The sequence below is a fragment of the Callorhinus ursinus genome, unplaced genomic scaffold (genome assembly GCF_003265705.2).
Source record: "Callorhinus ursinus isolate GAN/ISIS: 27379988/994484 unplaced genomic scaffold, GSC_fseal_2.0 scaffold35, whole genome shotgun sequence".
Lineage (NCBI taxonomy): Eukaryota > Metazoa > Chordata > Mammalia > Carnivora > Otariidae > Callorhinus > Callorhinus ursinus.
Genome location: NW_027397097.1, coordinates 7,038,765 through 7,055,764, shown reverse-complemented (window position 1 = coordinate 7,055,764; position 17,000 = coordinate 7,038,765). Strand labels below are relative to the sequence as shown.

The window sequence follows — 17,000 nt, the reverse complement described above, 5'->3', positions numbered from 1 at the left end:
TGCCCCTAGAATTTCTTATTCTCATCTGTTCTGATAAAAGGGATCCTAGACATGGATATGATATGCTAGAAAGATATGCCGTGGGACAGCATTGTTGTGGGAGGCCAAGACTCAGAGAGGCACATCATAGCATGTTAGATCTCAGAAGAGCCTCAAGTCTTGGAAGGGCCTACTGACTTACCATGGTCATACAGCAAGTCCTTGCCTGGGCCAGGGCTACTATCTAGGCTGTCATGAGCCTGAAGAATTCTAATTCATTCAGGATTACCTCCTCTGAGAGATTGCTATTACAAATCTCTCTGTTAATTCTCAGCATAGCACTTTATTAGTGTCAGAAGTTTTCTCATGTAATTGTTTACTGACTTTCCCATTAGAATGGAGGCTCCACAAGAGCAGGGTACTTGTTCATCATCTTTACCTCTGTATCTCCAGTGCCTCTGTATCATGTGTCCTTAGAGCCTGAAATGTAGTAAGCGCTCAACAAATAATGAAAATTGAATACAGGATTTTAAATGTGCAATTAAAATTCATTTAATCCTCAGACCAAGTTGGAGGTAGGAATTAGTATTCTGCTCCCCATTTTATAGATACATAAATGGAGGCCCACATAGCTGATCAGGGGGGCCTTGAGGCTGGCACTCAGATTTCTTAACTCCCATATCCCTTGCATTTTCATTATAGCACGTTCCCTTCTGACCTGGGACACTAAAGTGAAATGTGTTCTCATTCTGAATGCCCTGTGCTGCCTTTGTCCTAATCCAGGAGATGGGGCCTCGTGGTGAGGGGTGTTTCCTCCATGTAGTCCTTCAGCAGCTCCCTACCAGGGGCCTCTCCTCTGAGAGGCAGGGGACTGCCATGTCAGAAGCTTTGAGTCACACTGACCCCATTCCAGATTCTGCCTCCCATGCTGTGTCATCCTGAGAAAGTGATTTTACCTCTCTGTCTCATTTTCTTTATCTGTAAGATGCAAGCAAGAATATATACCTCCTAAGAGAGCTATTCTTCCAGGCATGATGATTTGTCTCACATAGTCTTTTATCTTTTTCTCCCACTGTCTCTCCTCGTTTTCTCTTCCCTTTCCTTTCCTCTGAGGGCAGTGGTTTGAATTGCCATTCTTACTACATGCAGAGAGGGCATAATGAACAGTTGGGGTTGAGTCCTCTGACCTTGCCAGGACTCGGCTGAAAGTGCTGAGAGAGTTGAGGCTGGGTTGTGGTTGGGGTTGGCGACAGCCATCTGGGACAAAGGAAAGGAGCATAGTGGGAAAGCTGTTACTGGAGTCTGATGAGAGCAGCACTGGTTTCACTACAAATGTACCCCATATTACATGGCTGTGTTCGTACCCCGTAGCTGGTAAATGGTGGAGCTGAGGCTGCTCTTGGGCTGGCTAGGTTGCTCTGGCTTCGTGGGAGCTTTTCCCTCCCTGGAGGACAGCAGTGCAATCTCTGCCCTGCTCCCTAGAGAGAAGTCTGGAAGTGACTAGGAAGAGGTTGGGGAGGTCTTGAGAAGTCCTGGGACCTCTGCCCTTGTTCATTTAGATCCATCCAGCTCTCATTCTTGTCCTCTGTACTTCCTAGCATTGGGCTAATCTTTGACACTTGCACATTTTGCTCCAGTCACATGAAATTTAAGAGGATATCCGAAGCTTACTGTGTTCCTGGTCCTTTGCACTTGCCCTTAGGCTCTTCTGAAATTCTCTCCCCCTCCTTTGTAGAAGCCACGTGGTTAACAGAAAGATTAATTGCTTCAGTTTATAAAGTGGGTTTACATTCTGTCACTGGTGTGGATTTCCACAGTCACTTAGAACCTCTCAGAGCCTTGGGACTTTTGGGCAGTCGTGACAGTCTTTCATGGTGTGGCAGGGTAAGAACTCAGGGCTGTATGCTTGGCACAGAGCAGGTATTCTATTCTATAGCCTTCCTGGGCTCCCTCCTCATGCTTCTTAGAGCACTGTGCCCCATTTGTAACTGTCTCTGTCCCCAACAAATGGTCAGCAACCTGAGGGCTAACTCGCTCACTAGGACCCGCCACGTGCTGAAAGAAAGAAAGGTTTAGTGACATGATTTTAGGTCCCTGAAATGGGTTCCTGTTCACTGGTGAGAATGTTTGGTTAGAACTGTTTCCTAATCAGGGCTGCTTGTCCACTAAGTTGGTAGGGTCTGTGGTATGCGCAGCCCCGATGCCCAAGCCCAGCCACACAGGAAGAGCATGGTTATCTGGCCACTAGCAGTAGCCCTGTGCAGGCCCCCATGGCCCTCTCTTGAGACCAGAAGGCCTCTGAGGCAGAGTTTTTAGCTCGTCTCTGATCAGCCACGGATCTGAGCTGCAAGGAGCCCACGGGGACGGGAGGAGGAGGTGGTGGAGAAGCAGCACATCTGCAGGCCCAGACCTCACAGGATTCAGGCTGGGGCCGTGCCTTTGTTTGGTGAGGGGGAAGGGATGAAGACAGATGTACGTCGTGTGCTTTAGAGCTCCCCACCCTGCAGCCTTAGCCTGAAACCGTGGGTGGGAACAGGGCTCCCACTCCCACTGCGAGCTCAGACTCAGGACAGAGCAGCCCTGCTCCTTGCCAGTGAGCCAAGGGGTTGTTGAAACAGAAGGGTCAACGCTGGACAAGATGCAGGCTGGTGGGAGCAGGCAGGGCTGAAGGGACCAGGGGTGAGGCACGAAGTTGGGGTAGCAGGGGTGTATGGACAGGGCAAAGCTGGGCTGGGGGTGGCAGGAGCCGGGCTGAGCATCTCATCAAACACCATTCTGCAGCAGAAAGTTTGTAAACCCTCCTGCTTCCATCTTTGATGTTGCTTTGACTTGACATTTCATTCCAATTCCTTGCAGTGGCCCGGTCACAGAGGATTTCTTTTGTCTTTTTTTCCCCAGAACCATGCCAGGTAGAAGTCAGGCTGCTGCTGGCCTACAACTCCAATTCCCGCATTCCAAAATCCCCGTGGATCGAGGGTGGCGAGGTGTCACCCCAGTTGGAAACCAGCATCGAGGGCACCATCCCCTTCAGCAAGTCTGTGAAAGTTTACATAATGCCCAAACCCGCAAGGCGCTGAGTCACCAGCAGTCTGGAGAGCCGAGGCCTGGAAGGCCCTTCCTAGGTAGCAGAATGAGCCAGAAGCTAGAGCACCTCACCTGGAGATGGCGTGTAGGCATGAACACCGTGACCCGTATAGTCTCATCTGGTGTCAAGCACAAAATAAATTATTTTGCATTAAAAAACCAAAAACCTTCAAGTCTACACCTCCTCCTTCCCTGACAACCCCCCCCGCCCCCAATAAAGTTGAGAAAACACCTAGCCGTTCCAGTTCCTGGTCCTTAAAAAAATTATGTGGCTATAGGTTCAATATTTATATCACATGGTTACATTCCTCCAGTGTGAAACAAAGATCCAGTTTTGTAGCCACCTCTAAAGAATGGCTTACTGGAGCGTAATCTTGTTTTTTAAGTCAAGATTCTGTTTGCCAGGGCCCACTCCTTTCACAGCTGTGCTTTCTCACCACTGATAGTTCCTGAACGGCCTTAGACTTCGCTGTCGTGCTGAGAAGCGCTTTCCCTAACTCAGGCAGTAGCTGGGCTAAGGACTGGATGAATAGCTGGAGAATGAATCATTTTCATCCCTGAGGGAGATTCTTGATCTTGCCTGTCATTACCCTTAGAACCAAAATAATACATTAGGGCCATATTTTAGGAGAAACAGGGATTATGGAAAAGAGTGATCCAATGTAAGAAATAAAGGCATTTCCCACTACATCTTTGATGACTCCAATGCTGGAACAGTAAATGCTCCAGAGACGTTAACTGTGTGAGGGCCCGTGCTACTTTACCTGCCGTTTAATCCTTGCTACAGCCAACTGAGTCTTTCCAGAGACTTCAGAGTGAGAAGTCTGGGAAGAAGCCTGTACAGTAAGTAGTAAAGCCTGTCTTCATTCAAATCTAAGATGGTTCCTGAGGCCTGGGCTCTACCACCTCTGGGGAAGTATATGGAAAAAGCCTTCAGATCTAAAGCTCTCTATTGCCTGGGTTTCCTCTTAGCTATAAAATAGAGATAATTATACCTTAAGTGTTGTTGAATGGGTTTAATCAAATAATGCTTGGTAGAATCTGAATCTGCAGGCAGTCTCGATCCTATGTGCTACCTGCAAAGCTTATAAAAATAATAGCAAGATTATGAATTACTCAGGTGGTGCTGGAGTTTGAATTCAAGCATGTTTGGCTTTTGGTTTAATGCCCTTGATTTGTGCCCGGCAGTGATGTAAGCCTTTTCCATGAAATTAACTCATTCAATCCTCACAGCTACCCTATGAAGTAGGTACTGTTATCTTTGTGTGACAAGCAAGGCAGTTAGAGTTAGAGAATTAAATAATTTTGCCTCAGTCACACAACTAGTAAACGACAGAGCTTGGGTGTCAACCCAGGCAGTCTGGCTCCAGAACGTCATCCCTGCTAGAAAGATCTTCAAGGAGCTAGCTTACTTTTCTAGTGTGCTTGCTTGTTTTGTATATCTCAGGAATGTAACATCAGTGGGCTCTTGTGTATCAACAAGATACCCTGACAAATTAAGACAAATTAATACCCTGACAAAAGTGCCTGCCCTGGTGATAAAATGAAGCTGGGGGCTAGGCTGAATCCTACCACCGTTCTTACCCAAGCACCGTTTGATGATGGCTGGGTCGGAGCGTGAAGACATCGAGACCCATGGCTGCCCGCCAAGCCCCTTGTGCACGAGCTACCGAGAGTCTTCTAGGTGAAGGCTATGCTGCATCCTTTTCAGATATGGTACGCCTGCTATAAAAATCCTTCTAGGTTATCCCCCATTTCATCGGTGGGGAAACAGGTTTTGAGGTAATGTTTTTCTCCTAAGGGGCAACGCCAGGACTTTATCCTAGGTCTTAACACCCAAAATAGAGTATTTTTTTCCACCAAAGGTAGAGACACAGTAAGGGGCAGATTTTGGCTTAGTATCAAGATAAGTTTTTTGAGCTGCATTAGGAGATAAATTGTCCATGTTGGATGTGTTTAAGCAGAGGTTCAACAAGCTCCCTGGCAAGTTTCTTGCAAAGGAATTCAAGTATCCTCTAAGAGATTGGACTCAACCTTTTAAATTCCTTTGACCCTGAATGATCAGATTATAGGAAATATGGGACTGAATTCATGGTAAAGCCAAGGCTGGAACCCAGGCCTCCTGATTCTTAGTCCAACACGTTTTCCATAATGGATCTGTTGTTCTGTGTAAGTGGTCTCCCATGTGCCCAGCAGTCAAAGCCAGAAACCTGTGTGTCACACTGGACTCCTTCTGCACCCCTCCGATAAACATAGCCATCAGGTCCTTTAGATTCTGCTTCCTTAAATGTTTCTTGACTCATCCTCTTCTCATACTCGGTTTCTATCCCAGTGCAGACTACCATCATCCCTCCTAAAATGTGGCATTAGCCTCCTAAAGATCTTGCCTCAGATCTTGCTACCTTCAGTCCATTCTTCACACAGCTAGCAGAGTGATCTTTCTAAAACCCAGATCTCCTCCTGCCATTCCCCTGCTGAAGTCCCTTTGACGTGGCCCATTGCTGGTTCCAGGATAGTCTAAAGTACTATTCTTGAAGGCTCTTCATGCCTCTGTCATCTCCAGCCTCGTTCTGCGTGTGCCACACGTTCTGTGTACTTCTCTGGCAAGAGAAAATCCTGTAGTTGTGCCCAACGCTCACCATGCTGTCTTGTCTCAGACCTTTGGACCTGCTGAGCCCTGGAATATGTTCCTCAGAGTGTCTCCTACGGCTCTTCATTCTCCAGGACTGAGCCTCATTCTGGAACGTATCTTGTGTCTCTGGTGGGCTTGGCTCATTGCCTCCGTGTTCTGACAGCCTCCTATATGTTCTTGAGGCATATTTAAGTATTTGTTGCAGGTTCACAAATGGAAACCTTTTTTAAAGAAAGGCAGGAAAAAGAGGTGGACTGCAGGAAGGTAAGAGAGACTTCCATTCTCAGTCAGGGTCAGAAGGTATCTGCTATTCAGCTCTGCTCAGTGGTTTCTAAGTGTGGGCCTGGTGGTATCGGATCTTCTGGTTCTTCCAGAAGAGCCAGAAATCTGCATTTTCATGTAAAAAAAATCCAATTAAAAAATGAGAAATAAATGTTAAAATTATTCTGAGACAGACAAAACAGCTCTCTAGGTAGATTCGTGGCAGGTTGCAATGTCAGTACCATCACTGTATGTTTACGTCTGTCTCTTCCAACTAATCTGAGTCCCTGCACAGTAAGAAACGTGTGTGGTATCCCCAGCACATACCAAGCAGGGAAAGAGTGAATGAGTCTATGTATCCAGAGCAAACTTAGCAGTACCGTGGCATGCCTGCAAAAGCCAGCCCTGGGATTCAGGTTTCCAAAAGGACTTTATATTTGACTTTGACATGATTGACTTCTGCAAACAGAATTATAGGGTGCACAGAAAGCACTTGGTAGAATTCTTGTCTTAGAACCACTCAAGCTAGAAGAAATTAAGTGTGGGCAGAGTGAGGGCTGTGCTACTTACAAATCAAATCAAAGGGCTTAGTGATTAAGACATAGGACTAAGTGTAGTGTCATGTGGAAAAACAGCTTCTCTCCAGGTTCTGTACATTTCTAGCAATGACCATGTAGAACAGATTCAGAAATAGGAGCTATTTATTAGCAGGTTCTATACAAAGTTTAATGATCTCATTGCCAGATACTTCTGTCTCTAAGAAGTTCATACTAAGTTCTCTCTAATGTGGAGACAACTCACTTAGGAACACTGATTACACCCACACCCAGTTCAACACCCACTGGAAATGTCTCACTTTACATTTCACTTAAAAAAAAAAAAGTTGATTGCATCAATAGAGAAACAGTCTAAATTTCATCAAATACTCTCCTAGCTACATAGGTGCCTCAGCTTTCTGAGCTGAGATCTAGAAAGATCCTGTACCTATCAAATGGCTGGTAGCAAAAAGGGCACTAAGCAGGACTTCCCCAGACCTCCAGGCTGGGAGTCAGGTCTGTGCGGATCTTACTCCCACAAACCCCTCCCTTTTTTTCCTTAAACTCAACTCTACGCCCAATGTGGAGCTTGAACTCACAACCCTGGGATCAAGAGTCATATGCTCTTCTGACTGAGCCAGTGAGGTGCCCCACTCCGATAGGCCTTTTAAGGAGGTGTATAGTAGAAGGACATCAAGACACAGCATCAGGTTCTAACCTTGGCTCTGCCACTTCCTTGGCAGAACTTGGAAAGATCCCTTCACTTTCCATTCCAATGGTCTTAGCTCACCTTTTCTTGCCAAGCCACATCTTAAGTTGCTGTTCAGTCTGTGGATTGGCTGCCTTGTCAGATACCCATCTGAGCCAAGGAGGTAACAGGATCTCATGGAGCAAAAACCAGCTTTCTGGGGCTGTGGCTTCAACAAGGGCTGGGGTATTGATTATGGCTGCGATAAATACTTAGTAAATGTTTAAAAGTTGCCAAATGTTTGGTGAATAAACAAACACCTTATTCTTAAGACTCAGCTTGTGTCATGGTCTTCGTGATGTCTTCCTTACTTTCCCTTCCATCCTGGTAGGATTAGGCCATCCTTTAGGCCATCACTGGACCTTGTAACTATTATAATGTTAACACACTGTATCATTGTCTGTTTTCTCTCTCACGTAACTCCTGAGGGCAGGAATTATAACTTACTCATTCCCATACTCCCAGGGCCCAGCAATAACTAGTCACAAAAAATTAGCGGACTCAGTAAATGGGCATTAAAGAGAAACGAGAGAATAGAGTCCATAATTCCTTTTGAGCTCCAGCATTCTACAAATCTGTGAAATAGGCTGCGAACCATATGTTACGAACCATAACATGAAACTAGTTGACACACAGCAGACCCGTTAATCAAAATGCAATGACAACAATGGCTTCAACTTAGTCCTCACTACATGCCAAGCAGTGTGCTAAGACATTGTATGAATCACCCCATTTAATACCTACAAAATAACTCCAGGTACTGTTATCCCTATCTGACAGACGAGAATACTGCAACTCTAAGAGATTAAATAAATGCCCAAGCATCGAGTAGCAGAAAGCCACAGTTCAAAGTCAAGGCTATTTGACACCAAAGCCCATACTCTTCTTTAAAGAGGGGGAGGAATGAAAACTAAGGTGATGCTTATAATTTATTAGAGTTCTGTCTATTCTAAGGCTTCACAAAAGATAGCTGGTATTTAACAGAACAAAGACTATCCATGGTGGTTACAGAGCATCTAGTCTAGCCCCATCATTTTAGAGCAAGAGAATCTGCGGCTCGGGGAGAACTGTCCAGCTAGGCTCAGGTTTAGCTAGTAGAACAGCTTGCCTAGAACCCAGGGTATCAGGGCCGAGCTCCTTCTGTTGCTGTTACTGGAGTGCTCCGTCATTTCACTCAGGGTTCCGCTCACTGGCCATCTGCAGAGACTTTTCCTGACCACATACCTGAAACAGCCTTCTTTACTCTTTGTCTTCTTATTCTGCTTTATTTTTCTTCATAACAGGTTCTACTTACATTATGGATTTATTGTTTCTTTTCTCCACTAGAATATAAGCTTTGTGGGGCTCCTGGGTGGCTCAGTCATTAAGCATCTGCCTTCGGCTCAGGTCATGGTCCCAGGGTCCTGGGATCAAGCCCCGTATCAGGCTCCCTGCTCAGCCAGGAGCCAGCTTCTCCCTCTCCCACTCCCCCTGCTTGTGTTCCTGCTCTCACTGTGTCTCTCTGTCAAATAAATAAAATTTTAGGAAAAAAAAAGAATATAAGCTTTGTGAGGATAAGACTTTTGTTGCTGTTTCTCTGGAGTCTATGGCAGTGTCTGACATATAAGGTACTCAATAAAACTTGGTTGAATTAATGGGTAAACATTCCAAAGCTTCAATTGCAATATAATTTTAATGCTCTGAAACTTTTCCTTGGCTTTCTTCAAAGCAGAAGGCTTTATTTTTGCCTCTATTTCCTCATATTTCTGGCCTAACATTTAGTGTATTATATACATCTGTCTTCTCCCCTGATTTTCAGTTCCCCTCAGGGACCTGGCCTTAGTTATCATGCATCCCAAAGCCTAGCACAGGATCTGGCGTGAACAGCTGTTGAAAAGGGGAGGCCGGTGTGGAGATGCTAAGAGTGATGATCACAGGCATTGTTGCTTAGTGATTTATTCTCCTTAAGGCTCCATCAGCATGTGGAATGGAAGACCCCTCCCACTCTGATGCCTTGGGCAGCCAAGGCGTTATACTCCTTCACTGCCTGCTCTGTCTGGAGGACGCGCACATCAATGCCTTGTTTCTCGAGGTACTCCACAGTGGATGGAGGCACCTGGGAAGAGGGAAAAAGATAAGTCAGGGGAAAGGCCCTCCTGGGTTTCCTTTCCTGCCATGAGGCAAGGGTTCTCTACAAAATTAGACAATGATAACGGTCACTACTCGATCACCCAGCGTGTCACCAGTCCAAAACTTGACAGGGAGCCCCCAAGGAGTCAGAAAGGCTTCTAAGAAGTTGACAGAAGCATCATGCATGCACAAAGCTCAGGTGAAATGGACATGGGAAGAGGATTTAAATCTTAGCAGTGTGACCGTGGGTAAGTGAATTCAATTCTCTGACCCTTTGTTTCCATGGCTGTAAATAGGAATAATGATACCTAGCTCACAGGGCTAGTATGAAAACTAATTCAGCTAAGGTACAGAGAATGTCTCGCTTGTAAACGTGAACGTCTGAGTCAGTCCAACCTGAGTCTGAAGTCTAACTCTGCCATGTAGGCCAGCTATCTCAAGTTTCTCCACCCCAGTTTCCTTCTCTATAAAATGGGGATAAAAATACACACAGGGTGGGGTGAGGATGAAGTTAACTAATGTATGGATACCGCAGCTCAAACGTCTCCTTAGGCCTTTCCTGACTGCTCCATTTAGAGCAGCCCCTCATAGGTCTGTCTTCACAGCATTTGTTGCAATCTGAAATTGTCTATTATTTAATTTTCCAAGAGGGTCATGACCCTTGTTTGTCTTGTCTCAGTGCCTAGAAGAGTGTCTGACCCATAGAAAGCACTGAATGAATGTTTGTAAATTAATTTATATAAAAGATTCTCAATAGTGGCAGCTATTATTGGATATTTTTTTTAACTCTGGCTTATGCTGAATATTATTTTAAATTGACTTTAATTAGATTCTGCCTCCTCAGAAGGAGCTCTGAAATATTTTTTAAATGCCCTATATTTTTCTATGTTTGAACAATTTTATAATAACAATAGCCTTATAGAAAGGAATTATTTTAATGGGAAAAAATAGGTTAAACAAAAAATAAAGAGCACCTTTATCGGTAGGGAAGTAGATTTTAGGACATCTATATAAAGGAGAGAATGAGGTAGATCTCTCCGCACTTACGTGAAGGACTGTTCACAATGTAATAACGTGAGTAAAAAGTTACAGAAAATACGTACGATGTGATCCTATTTATGTAAAAATGATTCTAAGTGTATACATGTATGTCTGTACGCCTAAGAGTATATATTTGTAGCTGCATGGAGCAGTAAACATCCAATGTGGAGATGGGGGTGGGGATCTTCCACTTTTCTACTTCAACATTTCTGCATCAACGGTTTTGCAATAAGCATGTATTATTTCTGTAAGTGCAATAAAAATATTTTTTTCGAAAGGGGAAAAACATGACTGTGTTCAAGGAAAGAATAAAAAGTACTATAAAAATGTGAAGTACTAAAAAAAACGTGAAGTACTGTGAAAATCTAAAGAACCAAATATTGATAGTTATAGAGCTTGAGAATTCCAGGAGTGAAGAATTTCTGAAATATAGTTGAAACAACACAGGCCTAGGGTAAGGCAGACTGGACAGTCCAACCCCAATGAGGGAGAGTACTAACATCCCTTATTTTATCCTGGGCCATCCACTGGCTCGGCAAAATGAGGGTGCATGATATACTGAACTGAGCTCCCAAGAAGGACATATTTCTAAGGTAAAGGTCCAAGAGGTTACCAACTGTCCTCAGGAATGCTGTGCTCACCAATACCTACCTTCAAGGCCTCACTCATCCCTCGGCCAATCACAAGGGTCTGTACACCCTTCTTGACAACTTCCTCCACATCTGCAGGCTGCACACCAGGAGAATGCTGGATGTGGAAAGAGAAAGTATACCAGCTACCTGTTCTTTTAGCCTTTCTTTGCAGTTGGCATTCTTGTGGGATTCGGTCATTCACCCATTAATTCACTGAGAAAATGTTTACTGAGGTTTATTTTGTGCCAAGCATCATTCAGGACCCTGGGAATAATAGAAGATTCGATGCCTTAAGAAATGCTAAGTCTAGTGAAAAATATAAGAGACTAAAAAGAAATGTCAATAGTTTTACAAGTGCTACAAGGACATTAGTTCAGGGTGTTGTGTCAACATAGGGAAAGAGCACCTAATTCAGACCTGTAGGATCGGGGCAAATGGTCAGGGAAGGCATCCCACAGGAGGTAAGCCAAGGTGTAAGCTGAGATCTAAAGGACAAATAGGAATTAGCCAGGTTAAAGGAAATCAGTGGAACAAAGCATTCCGAGTACAGGGAATAGCAGGAACAAAGTCTCAGAGGAAAGAAAAACCTGGAGTACTAAAGGTAGTTCAGTATGACTAGAGTTTAACAAGTGAGAGAGTGGAAAGAGGGTGGGAGAAGAAAGCACTTGCATACCAAGGCAAAATTTGGACTGTGGAGAGATTCATAAGAATCTACCTTTTTCTGAGCTCCTTTCCCACTTAACTCAAAAGAACTTCTGTTGATGCTTTAAAACCTGTCACTCCATAGTCTTTTTTTTTTTTTAAAGATTTTATTTATTTATTTGACAGAGAGAGATAGTGAGAGCAGGAACACAAGCAGGGGGAGTGGGAGAAGGGAGAAGCAGGCTCTCCGTGGAGCAGGGAGCCCGATGCGGGACTCGATCCCAGGACCCTGAGATTATGACCTGAGCGGAAGGCAGACGCTTAACGACTGAGCCATCCCGGCGCCCCTCTCCATAAAGTCTTGTCAGATTCTCCCAGGGATATTAAAGATAAGGTGTTTAATGACATTAATCCAACATTAAAGGACGGTAGCTTCTGAATTGCTTCCACTGCAGCAAATGGGAAAGTGGGAGTTTGGTAAATACCAGCCCAACTACTGGGCTTCACCTATTACGTATCTGTAAAAGGATGACACTCTCAGCACTGAAGCTCGGAGACAAAAGCTCTCCTTCCCTGATTTGTCTATCTCTATCCTTTCATTCAGTCAAGAGGTATTTACTGAACTTACTCTGTACCAGGCTCTATACTCAACACTGGAAATGCTGAGATGAACCAAACAGTCCCTGGAGTTTTAGTCAGGTAAGGTTAGTGACTGTGTGGAAATAGTTACAATAGGATAAGATAAAATAGAGTCGAGGGTCTCAGAAGAGCAAGTGAATAAATCTGAGTGGGAAGTTGTCATGAATAACATGCTATTTTAATTGGGTCTTGAAGTCTGAGCAGAAAGAACTATGCCTTGATGCAGTGGTTGTGGAAGGGGTACATTCTAATCACAGTTAGAGATGGTAAAGGAAAGAACTGAAAACACCATGAAGACAACAAATGTACCAAAGAAAGAAGTTCCTCAGTTTTGAAAGATGATAGAGGAGATAGGAATGAAATTTATATATTTATAAAGGTATAAGGAAAGTAAATGAGTCTTTTCATTAAATCCTGAAATATCTTGGGGCGCCTGGGTGGCTCAGCCGTTAAGCGTCTGCCTTCGGCTCAGGTCATGATCCCAGGGTCCTGGGATTGAGCCCCGCGTTGAGCTCCCTGCTCCGCAGGAAGCCTGCTTCTCCCTCTCCCACTCCCCCTGCTTGTGTTCCCTCTTTCGCTGTGTCTCTCTCTGTCAAATAAATAAATAAAATCTTAAAAAGAAATCCTGAAAAATCTTAACATGTTTATAGTTACAGTTTTCATAATACGTCTATAGAAATTACTGCATGTGATATCTATAGTGATCCTATAAAGTAGCACTAAAACATCCATTCTTGTTTTATAGATGAGGAAACTAAAGCTCACAAAATATATACACATTGGCCAAGATGACACAACTTTTAAGTGGTGGAGCTGGGATTTGAACTGAAACATGTTTAACTTTCAGTTTAATGAACTTCATTAGAATACTATAACCCAGGGAGCAACTTTTTTGAAACTTGAAAGAAATAAATCTACTGACCACATAGAGTTGTGCCTGGCCCACTGCAGGTAGAATAATTGTTAGTTCAAGTGTGAACCTGAATCTTCCCTAGAACAATCTCTCTCTTTCTGTTTCTGTCTCTCACACATAAGCTAAAAAAACCATAGAGGATACAGAATGGAATATTTGAAAAATAGTTGATTAACCCCACAAAAAGGAATGAAAAAAATGAGGTCAAACAGAAAGCAAATAGCAAGATGAAACTCTTAAACATAGCTATATCAATAATAATATTGGACTAAAGAGTTTTATTTATTTATTTATTTAAGATTTTATTTATTTATTTGACAGAGACACAGCGAGAGAGGGAACACAAGCAGGGGTAGTGGGAGAGGGAGAAGCAGGTTTCCCGTGGAGCAGAGCTCGATGTGGGGCTCAATCCCAGGACCCTGGGACCATGACCTGAGTGGAAGGCAGACGCTTAACGACTGAGCCACCCAGGTGCCCCTAAAGAGTTTAAGGCAAAGATTGTCTAGATTAAAAAGCAAGATCCAACTAAACACTACTTACAAGGTAGGCACTTTAAATACAAAGACACAGGTTGAAAGTTAAAGGATAGAAAAAGACATAAAACACAAACACTAATAAGAAAGATGGTGTGGGGACATATATATATATATATATGAGATATATATATATATATATATTTTTTTTTTTTTTAAGAGAGAGGGGTGGGTGGGGCAGAGGCAGAGGGAGAATCTTTAGCAAGCTCCACACCTAGTGCAAAGCCCCATGTGGGCTCAATCTCATGGCCGCAAGATCATGACCTGAGCCAAAATCAAGAGTTGGATGCCCACCTAACTAGACCACCCAGGAGCCCCTGGTATAGATATTAATATCAGACTTATCTGATATTAATCAGATAATATCAGATTAAGTAGACCTTAAGACAAAAAGTATTACTACAGGTAGAGTGTTGTATCATGATGCTTAAAGGGCCAATTCATCAACAAAAATATAACAACTCCAAATCTGTATACTGTTAGTAAAAGAGCTACAAAATATAAAGACAAAAGTAACAGAACTAAGGGGAGAAATAGACAACACCACCCATAGCTGGAAATCTTAACAACTCTCTCTCAGTAATTGATAGAACAAATAGACAAAGAGTCCTTAAGGAAATGGAAGATTTGAGCAACACTATCAATTTGTCCTAATAGGACATTCCTGGGTTATTACCCCCAACAACTGCAGAACACATATATTTTCACGAGTACATGGAACATTCACTATGACAGAGTAAAATTTAGGCCATAATTTAAATGTCAGTAAATTTAAAAGAAATGAAATAATACAGAATATTTTACCTGACAAGAGATTTAATTGTTTACAATAAGATATTTAGAAAAGCCACAAAGAAATTGGAAACTGAACAAAGTATTTTTAACCAAAGGACAAAGGAAAAAATATATTAAAATTTGTGAAATACAGCTAAATATACTTAGAGGGAAATTTATCACTTTAAATACTTATAGAAAAAAAATGGTCTAAAATCAATGGTCTAAGCTCTCACTTTAAAAAGCTAGAAAAAGAAAAGCAAATGATATCCAAAGTAAGTAGAAGACAGAAAATAATGAATATATGTGTATAGATTAATGAAATGGGAAACAATTCAGAAAATCAACAAGGTCAAAACTTGATTCTTTAAAAAGATGAATTGATAAAACCTTTGAAAGACTGATCAGGAAAAAAAGAAGACATAAATCATAAATATCAAGAATTAAGGGGACATCACTACAGATCCTACAGATATTAGAATAAGAAAAAAATACTGGGAACAGCTTTACACTAATAAGCATGGCAGATGAAATGGACAGATTCCTTGAGCAACACAATTTATTAAAAATAAGAAATAGAAAATCTATAGTCCTATAGCTGTTAAGAGATTGGATTTAAAATTTATTTATTTATTTATTTATTAAAGATTTTATTTATTTATTTGAGAGAGCAAATGAGATAGCATGAGAGGGGGGTGGGTCAGAGGGAGAAGCAGACTGCCCGCTGAGCGGGGAGCCCGATGTGGGACTCGATCCCGGGACTCCAGGATCATGACCTGAGCCGAAGGCAGTTGCTTAACCAACTGAGCCACCCAGGTGCCCTATAATTTATTTTTTAAAAAAGACTTATTTAGGGGTTCCTGGGGGCCTCAGCCATTAAGCTTCTGCCTTCAGCTCCGGTCATATTCCCAGGGTCCTGGGATCAAGCCCCACATTGGGCTCCCTGCTCCGTGGGAAGCCTGCTTCTCCCTCTTCCACTCCCCCTGCTTGTGTCTCCCTCTCTCTCTGTGTCTCTGCCAAATAAATAAATAAAATCTTAAAAAATAATAATAAAAAAATAAAAAAGACTTAGAGAGAGCACGTATATGAGCAGGGGGAGGGGTGGGAGGAGGGGTAGAGAGAATCCTCAAGCGGACTCCCTGCTGAGCAGGGAGCTGGATGTGGGGCTTAATCCCAGGACCTTGGGATCACGACCAGAGTAGAAATCACGAGCCAGCCACTTACCTGACCGAGCCACCCAGTCACCCCTCAACTTATAATAAAAACTTTCTAGGTTTTAAAGAAAAAATTCTAGGCACATATGACTTCTTTGGTGAATTTTCTTTTAAATATTTAATGAAAATCCTCAAGAAAACATTAACAATGTTTTGTTAATTGGTTCAACATTGAAAAATCAATGTAGTTCACCATAAAGAAGAAAAAAGCATGTAAATTATCTCAATTGATGCATAAAAAGTATTTAACCAAGTTAATGTATTTATGATTAAAAAAAAAAACAAATTCAGCGGGGGCACCTGGATGGCTCAGTCGGGTAAGTGTCTGTCTTCGGCTCAGGTTAGGATCCCGGGGTCCTGGGGGAGCCTGCTTCTTCCTCTCCCTCTGCTGCTCCTCCTGCTTGTGCTCTCTCACTCTCTGTCTCTCTTTCAAATAAATAAAATCTTAAAAAAAAAAAACACAAAATCTCAGCAAGTGAAACTAGAAGGGAATCTTCTTTAGATAAAAGACATCTAAGAAAAATCTACAGTTAAACATCAAATATAATTTCCCCCAAAGACTGGATATAATGGGCATTAGCTAGACATTTATTTCCTTATTTTCTCTTGGATCTGACCATTCCTCTCCATCTCCACAGCCACTACCCTGGTTTATGATGCCATTACTTCTTGTTTGGACTATTGCAGTAACTTTCTAATTGGTCCCCATAAAACCACTGTAGCTTTCCAATTATCCATTCTTCAAACTGTGGCCAGAGGAATCTTTTTAAAACACAAACCCATTTATGTCACCCCCTCCACTTAAGAGCATTCGGTGACTTCTCAATGCCTTTAACAAGTCAAACTCCTTAACATGGTCTATAAGTTCCCAGCTTCCTCTCCAGTCTCACTGCACACCGCTTTCTTCATGTTCTATATCATGCATAGCCGTCTATCAGTTCTTCAACCACAGCATGTTTTCTCTGACCACTGTTAAGATAAAACAAAAATCTACAGATTGGGAGAAGATATTTGCACATCACATATCCAACAAAGGACTTTATCCAGAATATATAAAGAACTCTGAAAACACAATACGAAAACAATCCAATTTTTATAAAAAGAGGTAAAGTATTTGAACACACACTTTACCAAAGAAGATACATGGATGGCTATTGAAGAACACGAAAAGGCACTCAGTTACCATAAATCACCATGGAAACACATGTTAAAACCATAATGAGGTATCAATGCGGGTGAGGATACGAATCGGATCCACTGTAT

The 17,000-nt window shown here is 42.6% G+C and overlaps 2 protein-coding genes across 2 annotated transcripts in view; one reads left to right on the top strand and one right to left on the bottom strand.

Moving 5' to 3' along the window:
* The window catches only part of INTS4 (integrator complex subunit 4), a 116,573-nt gene extending 113,344 nt beyond the window's left edge, over positions 1 to 3,229 (top strand). Inside the window, exon 23 of the mRNA XM_025894321.2 lies at positions 2,878 to 3,229. Coding sequence (XP_025750106.1) covers positions 2,878 to 3,056 — 179 coding nt within the window. The 3' untranslated portion in view covers positions 3,057 to 3,229. The remainder of the gene's footprint in view (positions 1 to 2,877) is intronic.
* Positions 3,230 to 9,159: 5,930 nt separating this feature from the next.
* The window catches only part of AAMDC (adipogenesis associated Mth938 domain containing), a 39,569-nt gene continuing 31,728 nt past the window's right edge, over positions 9,160 to 17,000 (bottom strand). Inside the window, exons 3-4 of the mRNA XM_025848527.2 lie at positions 11,042 to 11,137; positions 9,160 to 9,335 (exon numbers count right to left, since the gene is read on the bottom strand). Coding sequence (XP_025704312.1) covers positions 9,195 to 9,335; positions 11,042 to 11,137 — 237 coding nt within the window. The 3' untranslated portion in view covers positions 9,160 to 9,194. The remainder of the gene's footprint in view (positions 9,336 to 11,041; positions 11,138 to 17,000) is intronic.